Source organism: Vulpes lagopus, chromosome 7 (genome assembly GCF_018345385.1).
Source record: "Vulpes lagopus strain Blue_001 chromosome 7, ASM1834538v1, whole genome shotgun sequence".
NCBI lineage: Eukaryota > Metazoa > Chordata > Mammalia > Carnivora > Canidae > Vulpes > Vulpes lagopus.
Genome location: NC_054830.1, coordinates 31,397,811 through 31,410,554, shown reverse-complemented (window position 1 = coordinate 31,410,554; position 12,744 = coordinate 31,397,811). Strand labels below are relative to the sequence as shown.

The 12,744-nt window shown below is 46.2% G+C and overlaps 1 protein-coding gene across 1 annotated transcript in view; it reads left to right on the top strand.

Annotated features, from left to right (window-relative positions):
* Positions 1-416: 416 nt before the first annotated feature.
* PRICKLE2 (prickle planar cell polarity protein 2) overlaps positions 417-12,744 on the top strand; it is a 321,321-nt gene continuing 308,993 nt past the window's right edge. The window contains exons 1-2 of the mRNA XM_041760924.1: positions 417-536; positions 1,235-1,320. Coding sequence (XP_041616858.1) covers positions 495-536; positions 1,235-1,320 — 128 coding nt within the window. The 5' untranslated portion in view covers positions 417-494. The remainder of the gene's footprint in view (positions 537-1,234; positions 1,321-12,744) is intronic.

Sequence of the window (12,744 nt, the reverse complement as noted above, 5' to 3'; positions counted from 1 at the left end):
TGTGTGAATTTGCCCAAACTAGCAGAATGGTGCATAAAAAAGGATGACTTTTACTACATGCGAATTATAAGAAAAAAAAAAAAAACCAACAACCTAACACACACACACACACACAGACACAACCCGCATCCGTCTCCTTGCACCGGGTCTCCCAGCCCCAGCAGCCGGGCACCTCCGAGCGGCCCCTGCCCCACCTGGGCGGGGGTGAGGCAAGAGCCCGGGGGGCGGGCCCAGGTGCGGGGGGCGAGAAGGTCGGCGCAGCGGGTGCGGGCAGGGCTGGGAGCCATCCCCGGGAGGCGGGGGGATGCCGGAGAGGGGGAGGGCCGTGCGGGCGGGGGAGCGGGAGGCGGGGAGGCGGGGAGGCGCGCGCCGCGGAGCGAGCCCGGGGCTGCGAGGCGGAGACAGCCAGGCCCCCGGCCGCCCCGCCCGCCCTCCCGGCCGCCGCGCGGACGGACCGACCGACGGACGGCGCTGCGTGCAGGAGGCGCCCGGCCATGTTCAGCCGGAGCTCCCGGAAAAGACTCTCCAGCCGCTCGGTGAGTGTCCCCCACCTGAGCGGGGCTGGGTCCCCCCCGCCCGGGCCCCCGCCCGCGCCCTGCCCGGCTGCCCTGCGCCCGGCGGCCGCGCACCTGTGGCCCCAGGTAAGCCGGGCGCGCGGGAGCGCTCGGAGGCGCCGAGGGGGTTAAGTTCGAATCCCCCGTCGGGGCGAGAGCGGGACCCGGAGCCGCAGCCCCGAGTGTCACAGACTGGGGCTGCCCCGGGGAGCCCCCTCCCTCGCTTTTCCCCCCTTAAGGCGGATCGGGATCACGGTACCGAGGCTCCCCCCGTGCAGGCTCCTGGGGCTCTAGCCGCGGACTTGACTTTGGGCTGTGTTTTGGGGCGCCCCGCGCTACCCCCTTCCCAGGGCACAGCTTGGCCCCAGGCGAAGGCGCGGTGGTCGCTTCTCGGGGACCCTGGGGGAACAGAGAGGTCTTGCTTTTGTTTCTTAGGACGCCTTGACCAAGGTGTCCGGGGGAGACAAAGCCCCAGCCGTGGCCATCCCTTGGTGGCTTGGTGCCCCCGCCAGAGGTAGCCCGTCTGGGCTCACAACCCTTCCCCACAACACACAGGAGCGTGGGCGTCAAGTCCGATAAGGTGGGGTGGGAGGGGCAGGTCATCCTGCCTGGGACGCCGGTGGGGCTTGGAGGGAGCCCCCGGGCTGGAGACATGGTTGTGTTGTCTTTCTGTTTTGAAGTTGACCGGACTGGGGCGGATAGAGAGAGGCCAGCCATGTAACGCCTGCGGTGACCAGTGCCCCGGGTTCGCCTTGCATAAATGGAGGTAGGATGCATTAAACCCGATTCCTAAGGCATAACGCTTCGGGGGAGGGGGGACTAGGGAAATATGTATATGCATATATATATATATATGTATATATATATACACGCACACACAAACGCCTATATTTATCTCCTTTTGTAAATCTCACTTGTAAGTCACATGGAAAGAATGCAAAGGCTGTTCCTTTAAGAATGAGGCTACATCTGCTACAAATATCGAAAGGTGGAAGTGGTGGCCAGACACTGGGGGATGCAGGAGAGCTGGGCTCAGGCTGCATTTCCCTGATGGGAGAGTTTTGAGTCCCTCCTACCCACGCTCTGTGTATCTAAGTTGCTCAGCCCCCAAACAATTCAACTCGGGCATGGCAGTGTCTCCAAGGGCCGCAGTGTAGGGTTCCGAGGATACCCTGGACTAGCTGGTGTTTTCCGATTGTGTTTTTAATTCAGCCCCTGTAGCTCTTGGGTCCCACCCACAAATCCACTACTGCCCGCCTGTGCTGTGTCAACCCTCTTCGGTGGCCAGATGTTTCTTATTAATGTGCCGTGAATGTTGACTTCCAGGCAGCCCCAGCCTGGATTGGAATGATTATGTTTGGGAGATGCGGGATCTGGGTGCCCTCCCATTGCATCTGGCTGCTGGGGCTCTGGTTGGAAAAAGTTGGGGTGCAGGCTTGCAGGATCTCAGTTTGATGATGTAGAGAGAAGAGGTGGATCCTTCTTGGCAACTTCACGGAAAGGAAAAACCAGTGACAGGAGGATATTCTCCAACATCATAACATGTTCTCTCTTTGATGAGTGCATCTTTCCCTTTTCCCCACCACTCATATGGCTCTTTGAAGAGGGCGGTTTCTGGGCACAAGGGAAAAAAGGATGCTTTGATTTTATTTTACCCCTCTGTGCGCGCTTCTCTACTTTCTCCCAAATGGTAATGTGTGCTGGGCACCCAGTTATAAGGAAACTCCCAACCGGCTCCTTCAGAAATTAAATGCTTTTGTTCCTGCCTCATATGGGTCTGGCAGCCTCCTTGCCTTTTGTTTCAAGGCACTGAGCGGAGCCCTTATGGCTTCCCCAGCATTTAATAACTTCTGTGTCAGAGGCAAGGCCAGGCGACCTTATAAATATGTAATGGGCAGAAAGAGGCATCCATCAGGGCTGGTTTTGTAGCCCAAATAGGTGTGGTCTGAGCTGGCCCCCTACACATCCCAAATGCAAAAGTAGGTGATACGTGGAATAGGTGTAGGAGCTTTATTTGGCAAACCCAATCCAGGAGGGCAGGACCACTCCACGCTTCCTTCCTGATCTGTCTTGTGCTCTCACTGAGGGTGGGAAAGGCAGAGGCTGAACTGGAGAGTGCTTGCCAGCTCCTCCCCTACTCTGGAGTCTTCTGAGAGGTCTGTGGGGTGGTGGTTGTGTGGGGGTTGTGGGGGTTGTGGCCGGGTGCTCCTTCTTTCTTCCCTGTGACCTCTGACCTCCAGTAAGTCACTCACTCTCCCGGGTTCTCTGTTTCCCTAGCCATCAGGTGGGAATAATAATGGTACTTAGCTCACAGCATTATTGTAGGGTTTAATTGAGATACGGAAAGCACATTGTTTGCCAGGATTAGGCACACAGTAACTATTGGCTACCTTTGTTCATTATTTTTAGCTTCCTCTCAACTGCTACTTGGGAGGAGGCATAGCTAGCCTGTTTGAGGCTGCTGGGTGTCCAGGTTACTTTAGACTTTCATGACCACAGTTTCTTGGAGAACCTTCAGCTGTTTTAATCCAGTTGATTTTGTGACGCAGAAAACAAGTGTTGTATTTTCAGCCCATTATGGAGCCTTTCTTTTGGAAAGAGACCCTTTCATTAGGCTGAGATGGGTTTTCATGCAGAAGCAGTTTCTCCACTGGCAGGAGAAAGGCTTCACTTTGGCTCCATGAATGGGGTTTTTATGGCATTTCCACCCATTGCTGGAAAGGAAGCAGCTCCTTGCTTTTGCTCCCTCCTTTTCCCCCATGGGCATATTTTCTGGTGACCTTTTGGAGAGGAGGGACAACCATTTCTGGGTTACAGCACAATGTTCTTTTTGGCAGTTTGAAACCTACAGCATGCTCACTTTCCACTCCTCTGCCTGGGGAGGCTGTGAGCCCCCGGGAAAGACCGTTGTGCCCTAAGAGAAGCAGAAGGCTGGCCTGACATAGGCTGAAAGGCTTCTTTTGGTCTGACCCAAAGAGAGAGAATTTTCCTTACCCTGGAGTACCAAGGCACCCGAACTATAACTGTTTGGCCTCTCCTCTAGCATCTCTGCTTCCACAGTGGTCCCCTCCAATCCACTGCCCACCAGCGGACATCTCCCAAAAGTAGAAGAGAATTGTGTCCCTGCATCCAGCTTGAAGGCACTAAGGTTCTAGGGGAGGAAGCGTCTTGTAAACAAACTTTGCTTCCTCCTCTGGTGCGGTGGGGGGAGCTAAGGCTTTGAAGTCCAGAAGGAGCCGGCCTGCTGTCTTGCTCTGGCTTTGACAAGCTGGGTGACCTTCAGCAAATGGCTTAGGCTCCCCGAGTTTCATTTCCCTCCACTGCCAAAGTGGGATCGCTCTACTGAACAAATATTTGAGTGCCTGCTTTGTGCCTGGTGCTCTGCTGGTGCTGGGGTTGCTGCAAAGAACACACCAGACGGGATTCCTGCCCTCATTCACCAAATAATTACATGTTAGATAAGGTGGTCTGGAAAGGACCCCCTGAGGAGGTGACATTTGAGTGGAGACCTAGAGGAAACAAGGGAGGAGGAGGAACCCTGTTGATTCAGACCTGGGGCGAGAACCAGCTGTATCACCATCTCCTGGGAGCTTGCTAGACATGCAAAATCACAGGCCCTGCCCAAGACCTCCTGAATCTGAGTCTGAGCTTTAACAGGATCCCCAGCTGACTTGTGTGCACTTTAAAGAGAGAGAAATGGCGAGTTCTAACACCTAGCACTGCGTATGCCAAATTGTTCTCTGTACTTTGGGGCTTTCTATGTGTGAGGAAAGATGCCGAAGGTCCCATGGAAGTCTCTTAGAGCTTGTGGGTTTTCCCTGAGTTAGAATACTCTTTCCCTATTTCTACCATCACCCACACCTGTAGGTGGCAAATGTGGGGATTTGTAGGCTTTTTAAAGGGGGGGATAAAAGCAAACCCTAGGAGGATTTTCGTGCCTTGGGGAACAGAGGGCTCGCAGTTTGTCCAGCACAGCACTCTCCTCCACCTGACCTAGGGCAGGAGCAAAGGTAAGCCCTGCTCCCTGCAGGTGACCTGGCCACGAAGCAGCAGCAGCACCTCCGGGCAGCCTAGGGCAAATCCCACAGTGGCCAGGCCTCAGAGGGAATTTTCATTAAGAGGAACATTTAAGGCATCTTCATGGGCTGTGGCCAGAACAAAATCATTAATAACTAAGCTCTTAGTGTACAATGAGACAGCGTGCTCAGTGGGGGGTTCGTTGGGCTTGCTTGTTTGCAACCAGTTTGAGCAGGGAGAGAAAAATAGCCATTTTTACAGTGAAGATTTGCCCTGTGAATGCCTAGGGTCTGATGAATAAAATAGTAATAATAATGCCAAAACCCCAGCAATGCCAAGGATGAGCATTTACCCAGTCCTGAGCGACGTGCCTCCCCATATTATGTGCACTTCTAGTTCATCCTCACCAAACGCTCCAAAGGTAGATGTGGTGATTTCCCTGATGAGGAAATGGAGGCTCAGAGTTGTTAAATAATCTATCCCAGGTCTCCTGGCTAGGGAGAATGAGCCGGAATTTTGCTTTAAAATCCAGGTTCATTTTCTTGTGAGTTATTTCTCTTGTTACCTCCCTGTTGTAAGGCAGAGGGCTCTCTGGTCACATCTAGCCTGCAGGTGGATTTTCTTTGGTCTGCACAGTGTGTTAAGTAAGAGGGCTTTTTATAACATTAAAAATCCAGGTTTCCAGCTTCTCTTCAAAAATGCAAAGATGTGAGCAAGGAGCCTACTTTGCTCTCTGGCAGCATATAAGCAGTCTCCCTTCAGATGGGTGTGACCTTGGCTCGCAGTAGTCCCTGACATTCCAGGTGCATTCAAGGACCTCTTCACATATTTAGATGGCCTGTCCCATACTGGAAGTGACTGGAGTTTATAACTCCTGGATAAGCATTTTCCTCTCTCCAAAAATGATTTAAAAAAAATAGTAAGATTCTGTAATGTTAGCTACCATTTTAAAAGTATTGACAGTGCCAGGCAAGAATTTTACATCTTTCTTGTCTTTCACTTACAACAGTCCTTGGCAATGGCACAATTATTTATATCTGTTTTAATAGATAAGGAAACCGAGTCTCAGGGTCGAACAATTTGCCTAGACTCCATAGCCAGCTAGTCGATGGTCCTATAACTCCTGTCTGACTGCAGAATTCTGTGTCTGGACCAGGACTTTTCAAACTTGGCTTACATGTGAATTCCCAGGGCATCTTATTCAAATGCAGATTCCAAATGAACAGGATTGAGGCAGGGGCCTAAGATTCTGCATTTCTAAGAAGCTCCCAGGTGATGCTAATGCTGCTGGTCCAGGGACCACACTTTGAATAGCAAGGGTCTGGACCAGGGGCTGGCAAATTAAGTCCCACTGGCCAAATATGACCCACTACCTGTTTTGTATGACCTATAAGACATACATGGTTTTAACATTTTTTTAATGGTTGGAAAAAAATTAAGGATAGTTTATGACATAGGAAAATCCTATGAAATTCCAATTTCAGTGCCCATAAATAAAGAGCTATCTGAACAAAGTCAAGCTCATTTGCTTGCATACTGTCTATGGCTGTTTCCTTGCTATGGTGATAGAGTTCAGTATTTGTAACAGAGATCATCATCATATGGCCTACAAAGCCAAAACAATTTGCTATCTTGCCATTAACAGAAAATGTTTGTTGATCACTGGTCTGTACCACTGTCTAGGGGAATATGCAAGCAGCTTCTCTTGGTTTTAGGAGAAAGGATTGTGAGAACCTTTTGGAATCAGAGGAAACCTCCCCTCCCCTCCAACCTGGATGGGATTGGTGCAGAAATCAAAGACAACCAAAGAACCAGGGAATAGACCAAAGCCATTTCTAAAGGGCATGTGGAGATGAGGCTTGCTGGACCAGATCAATGAACCGCCAGTGGATTCTAAGCTCCTTGTAATCCCTTTAACGTTTCAGCTTTGCTGATAAATGTAAATTCAACTTGACTATTAAAAGGCGGGCTTTTAGAACAAGCCTCCTGGCATTGCACTTGCAAGAGCAGCTGACGTGGAAAGCTCAGACCAGTGGTAGCTATGTGAGGTGGTTTTAATTATGCAGAGCAGTTTGTCTCTGGACAACCAGCGGCCTTTCCAGGCAGGATGCTTTGGCCTCACGCAGCCACCCCAGAGGCAGTGCTCACTGGGTCAGCCAAGACTGCCTCGAAAAGCATCTTAGTTGCCCTGGCAATTGTGTTGATTGATGACTCGGGTGGTGATCTGGGGAGATGCCGGCCTGGTTTCCTTTAGTGGGCTGTAAATTGGCTAAGAAATGGGTTCCCACCGATTATTTTGCTTAGGGAGGAAAAACACTCTCTGTCTCAGTCACTTGACGTGCCAAGAAAAGGGGGAAAGAAAGAGATGGTGAGTGTGTATGTGCACTCAAGGTTTATGTCTGGAATCCTCAAAGTAGAGAAGGATCCTTAGCAACTCAGAAACTTACTGTTTGGCTCACTTTATGTCCGTAGCATTTGATAATATGTTTGATGGAAGCTCTAGCACCTTCGTAGGATTTTTTCTCTTGAAGAAACCTAATAGTTCATCCCATATGTCTATATTATTGTCTCTGATTTCAAAATAAGGCATGGCTATTATGAAGTATTTAAAATCACACATCCTCTCACACATGTGCACATATAAAATTTACAGCACACAGAAGAAAACCCTTAATTAGATCTCAGAGAGCAGGGGTCAGCAAACTATAGCCAGTGGGACAAAATCAGGCTGCTACTTGTTTTTGTAGAGCCTACTAGCCAAACATAGTTTTCATATTTTTAAATGGTTGAGGAAAAAAAAAATCAACAGAAGAATAACATTTTGTGGCACATGTAGATTGTATAAAATTTACATTTTAAATCCATAAATAGAGTTTTAATGGGACACAGCCATGCCCATTCATCTAGTATTCATCTCTGGTGGCTTGTGCAATAGCAGAATCAGGTAACTGAGATAGCCCTCATGGTCTAGGAAACTGAAAGTGTTGATGACATGGTCCTCTGCAGAAAGTTTGCTGATCTCACAGCTAGAGACCTATTGTTTATGGCTTGGTTTTATTTCCCCAGATTCATTCAAATTATTATTTGTTGGGATGCCTGGGTGGCTCAGTGGTTGAGCATCTGCCTTTGACTCAGGGCATGATCCTGGGGTCCTGGGATCGAATCCCACATCAGGCTCCCTGCATGGAGCCTGCTTCTGCCTCTGCCTGTGCCTGTGTCAATGCCCCTCTGTGTGTGTGTGTGTGTGTGTGTGTGTGTCTCGTGAAGAAATAAATAAAATCTTTAAAAAATTATTATTTGTTAATAAGATTTCAGAGAATATATACATTCTATGTGGTCTTTTATAGCATACTTTAATAATGAGAATTTTTTTTTTTTTTACATCTTCACATGTCATTATACAAAGAGCAAAAAGATGTATCTAACACATTTATTAGCTTTCAGAATCTGGTGTATGGGTTATCTATCACTGAATTAAAAATTTTCTGTCCGTGACCACTTTGGTTGTTTTCCATTGTCCCTGATTATATATTATATGATAATAGCTTTTCCTATGCTACAGCATGACTATGTGGGGCTCTTGTCAAGTTGTCCTCCAAATAGATGGTGCCAAATTCCACCCCTGCTATTAAAAAAAATCTGCGTATATTTATGTGTTCTTCAGGCTGAAACTTTGAAACATCTCAGCTTGTATAGCAACCTTGTAATTAATCCTTGTTTAATCACCCTGAGTGACAATTTGTACCCGATGAATAGTGAGAAAACATGGAGCATTGATGTCAATCATATTTTTTTTCGAAATACATTTTTTTTGTCTTTAATCCTGAAAGTGGTACTCACATTCTGCTGAAAGATTGTCATTCATCCTTATGCTTCTGTTGTTTAACGTTGGTGGGATGTGGGGGGATCTCATAAATGTGTTATTTTGTGGTCTGTTGGTTCAAAAAGCTGTAAGGTTATCCTTTAACTCTGCCATTAATGAGAACCCCAGAGGGAATTCCCTGTGGAAAGAGGGAACATTCTGTAAAGGCAATGATTCCCAGAGCATTGAGCACTTTGAGATCAGAAGGCTTCTACCTGCCTTGTATATGGAAGAGCCATGGGGGTGATCTCTGGGGAGGAATGTATACTGTGAGGCAGTGTCATAAAACTTCTATGAAGCATCTAAGGGCTTCTATGGGAACATTATAGTTGAGTGGTTAAAGGAACAGGCTTTGAAGACATTTTGCTTGGATTATAGTCTTGTTTCTGCCTTTTACCAGCTAAGAATCCTTGAAAACATAACTTAACCTTTTTGAGCCTTTCTTGGTTTTCTCACCTGAAAAATGGGAATAATACTATTACGAGGTTCTCTTATGAGACTGTCATGAGGATTACATGGGATAAAGCATGTAACATGCCTCATTGTACATGTTGTGTAATGTAAGCTCCATCTGTTTGTGGTCAAAAGAAATGAATAGTAACAAGACTACATAGGAGTACGAAGGTAGGAGCACCTGGTGGCTCAGTTGGTTAAGCATCTGACTCTTGGTTTTGGTTCATGGCATGACCTCACAGGTTGTGAGATTGAGCCCTGCATTGGGCTCCATGCTCACTGACTGGGGAGTCTGCTTGAAGATCCTCTTCATCTACCCCTTCCCCTACTCACAGTGTCTGTGTGTCTCTTGCTAAAAAAAAAAAAAAATCTTAAGGAAGGTGTGGGTTCATGGCCCTGGGAATTCGAGATTCAGTGACAGAACAAGTCACTCCCACCGTGAGCTGCAATGCTTCATTTGCTAAATGGATGTGATGATCCTTGTTTTATGAACTTCAGCCAGAAGAGATGGGATCCCCAAGCTCCACTACCCTCAGCGACGTGGGAGTTCAGGTTCTAAAGAAATGAATATTCCAGATGGAATAGCAGATTCACATCACACACTTAACCTGCAGACATAGGCACTTCAGATGAAATGGAGTTTGGTAGAATTGAATCCTATACCCTCAATATCTGTTTGCTTAAATGACGTATGCATATGATGTTTGTTCAAACAATTTGCAAACCATAACAAAAAGACATTTAAATTTTGCCCTTGGGATGAGTATATAAAAAAAGGACCTTTTTTGTGCCTCACACCTATCACCTGGACCATGAAAATTCATATCCAAGATGAAAGCCATGCATCATTAAGGTGGTACTTACTCCATGTTACTCAAGCCTGCTTAATAAGTGTCAGTGTTTGTGGCTTCTGGTGTGCCATACCAAACACTTTAACTTACATGATCATTAAGCAGAAGCTTCCTTTTCTAAGGCATGAAAAACAAGGATAGTTATACAACATTTGAACCCAAGATTATACCCTGAGAACTCCTGAGATAAGATCTGGCCTCTACCTATATTTTGTTGACATGGTACCAGATTTAAAATTTTAGGTAGTTGCCAGCATTTGATGTTTCATGTAAGAAATCAGATTTGAGGTTTTCTCTGGGATAATGAGACTTTCTGGCAGTTCTGGGCTTCCATTCTTCCCTTCCTTTCTGGTAGGAACACATGTGCCCAACTTTTCCACAGTCCCCATCATTCCCTATTGCATTACACTTGGCCTGCCTTACTCATTTACATTACTGACTACCTGTTGTAGACCTGTAATTTTGTGCTACTAATTTGAAGAAGCAAGAGATTATGCATGACTGGAAGGATGATAAGCAAAAATGGCAAAATAGAATAACGTTGCCACTTGGCAGGGACAAGTGTGCTGAGCAGGACATCTAAGTATTTAAATCCTCCCTATTTGGGAGATGCTCTTTGGAAGGAGCTCACCTTGTTGAGGGTCTGCTGTATTGGCTTTTTTCATACAGTGGCACATGGCTCCCTCGGAATAATTTTCTGAGGGAGCCATGTGCCATGTATTTTATCTTCTACTTGGTAAATAGGAGGAAACTGAGATCCAGGGAGGTTAGGTAACGTGCTGTAGGGTCACATGGGTGATAACTACTGGAGTCAATATTTGAAACCAGGTCTTTGAGGCTTAAGATCACAAGTACTGTAACCAAGACAGAGTGTTTAGCTCTGGCATTTTGACTCTCTTGGTCTAAATATAAAACTATATGTTGGGGAAAACAGTCATATTTTCAGTGATCTGGGGATGAGATTAGATTGTTGTCTACACTGAACAAAATGTCTTAAGAACCCTGGGCTAGTTGGTTTATTTGTGGATGAGACGTTAAAGGTGAAGCTTCTATAAAATCAGAGGGTGTGGTGTTGAGCTTCTTAGGGTGTCTGAAAGGTGAGAAATTGGCTACTTACAGTTTCCCCATCAGATCTGCATACATTAAGGGCGCTCCATTCAGTTTATTGGCAGCTTTGGTGTTAAATTGGGCTATGGGGCCCGGTATGCTTGGGAAAGGCAGGGGTCTGCAGAATGCCATTTGCATGTGCCCTAGAGGAAACCTCTACAGAAGAGGTCAAGGGTGGGAGTTTACAGAGCACCCCCTCTGCAGCCAGTTTCAAGTCCACAAGCTAAAAATAAATCTGATCTGCAGTCTTTGGAGCTGTTTTTGAGCTGATGTTCCCCAATGCTCTACAGATCCTGACACCACATTGCAAAACAGACATAAGCACCTTTGACAGCTGGAAGGCATTTAATGAGAGTGTTATTTGATTTTATGTTTGGTAAACTACTTGGTGATGCAGAAACTGCTCTCACAATTCTTAAAAACTGGCTCATTAAGTGTACATGGAACATCCAAAGCGGGTCCTCCACTTTGAGTGCTGAGGAATTAGGCCTCCAGGGGGCTTATTATAAGAATGCAGGTGTTTTCTTTCTTCAACAATACTATGAAATTACTCTGATCATATAATTTCTCAAAGCCTTTTGTTCCACAGTCTGGCACCCAGGAGCACACTCCTGTCATTTGCATCCTTGATGACTCGGCCTTTGGAGCTTCTCCGTTGACTTACTGAGTTGTTTGGAAGTCATAATTACAGTCTCCTCTCAACTTCTTGAAGCCCCAAATTTGGAGGCAATTGATAACAGGAATGTCTCCATCATCTTGGGTCCAGGAATATTTGAACCCATAGGGAAGAGTGCATACATAGGTTTTTCCTGGGTTCTGGAAGGTAGAACAGTTGAACAGATGTATCCTACTGCTAGGGATTTTGGAAAATTTTGGGTTTTACTCTTGAAAATTCCAGTGATAAAGCATTTTAAGGCAGGTTGATTTCTTATTTTAAATTAATTTTCATCAAATTGTTGGACAATGAATGAATGGGCCATGTAGATAGTTAAGATTCAACAAAGTCAAATGATTTCTTTAGGAAAAAAAAAAAAAAGAGTGCAACTCCATCACCCAGAGGAGTCCTCTCATCATTAAGGTATGATTTTTCTTCTAGGTTTTTTTTGAATAGAAAGTTTTACATAATTGTATTATTATGTAAATTAAACTGGGTGGCTTTAAATAACAGGAATTCATTCTTTGGCAGTTCTGAAGGCTAGAAGTCCAAGACCAAAGTGTCAGGAATGTTGATTGTCTATGGAGGGTCCGAGGGGGAGTCCACTCCTTGCCTGCATCTCAGCTTCTGGTGGTTTTTGGCAGTCTTTGCATAGGTGTCACTCCCATCTCTGCTTCTATCATCATCGCGTGTTTGCTTTTGTTCCCCAGCCCTTTTTCTTTTCTTGTCATTGGACTTGGGTCCACCCTAATCCAGGATGACCTCAAGTTCCTTAACTTTGTTAGATCTGCAAAGACTCCTTTCTGAAATAAAATCAAATTTAGAGATTCCAGGTGGATGTATCTTTTGGGGGATATCAACTGTTCAACCCATTATAATAATAATCGTGGTGATAAAGTGTATACTGTTTCATTATAATAATCGTTATAAAACATACACTATTTCATATTCTTCAGCAATGCACCCAATGAGGGCTTTTTAAATGTGTTATCTAAAAGTATAGTGGTGCTGGAGGGCTAGGTATTGAATTTGGGGCACCTTTGTGGGGAATGTGCCTTTTTCTAGGTGCAGTTAAATGCTTTGCTTGCAACAGGAGGGGATTGTGCAAACTGCTATTAGTGGATGGAATTTGCTGTCTATATTGATGAATTCAGCAGTCTGAATTGGTTGACCCCCGGGGTCAACCTATGAAGTTCATCCATCTTCTTTTCGCTTTTGCTGGGCTTTGCCAGGAGATGTATAAGA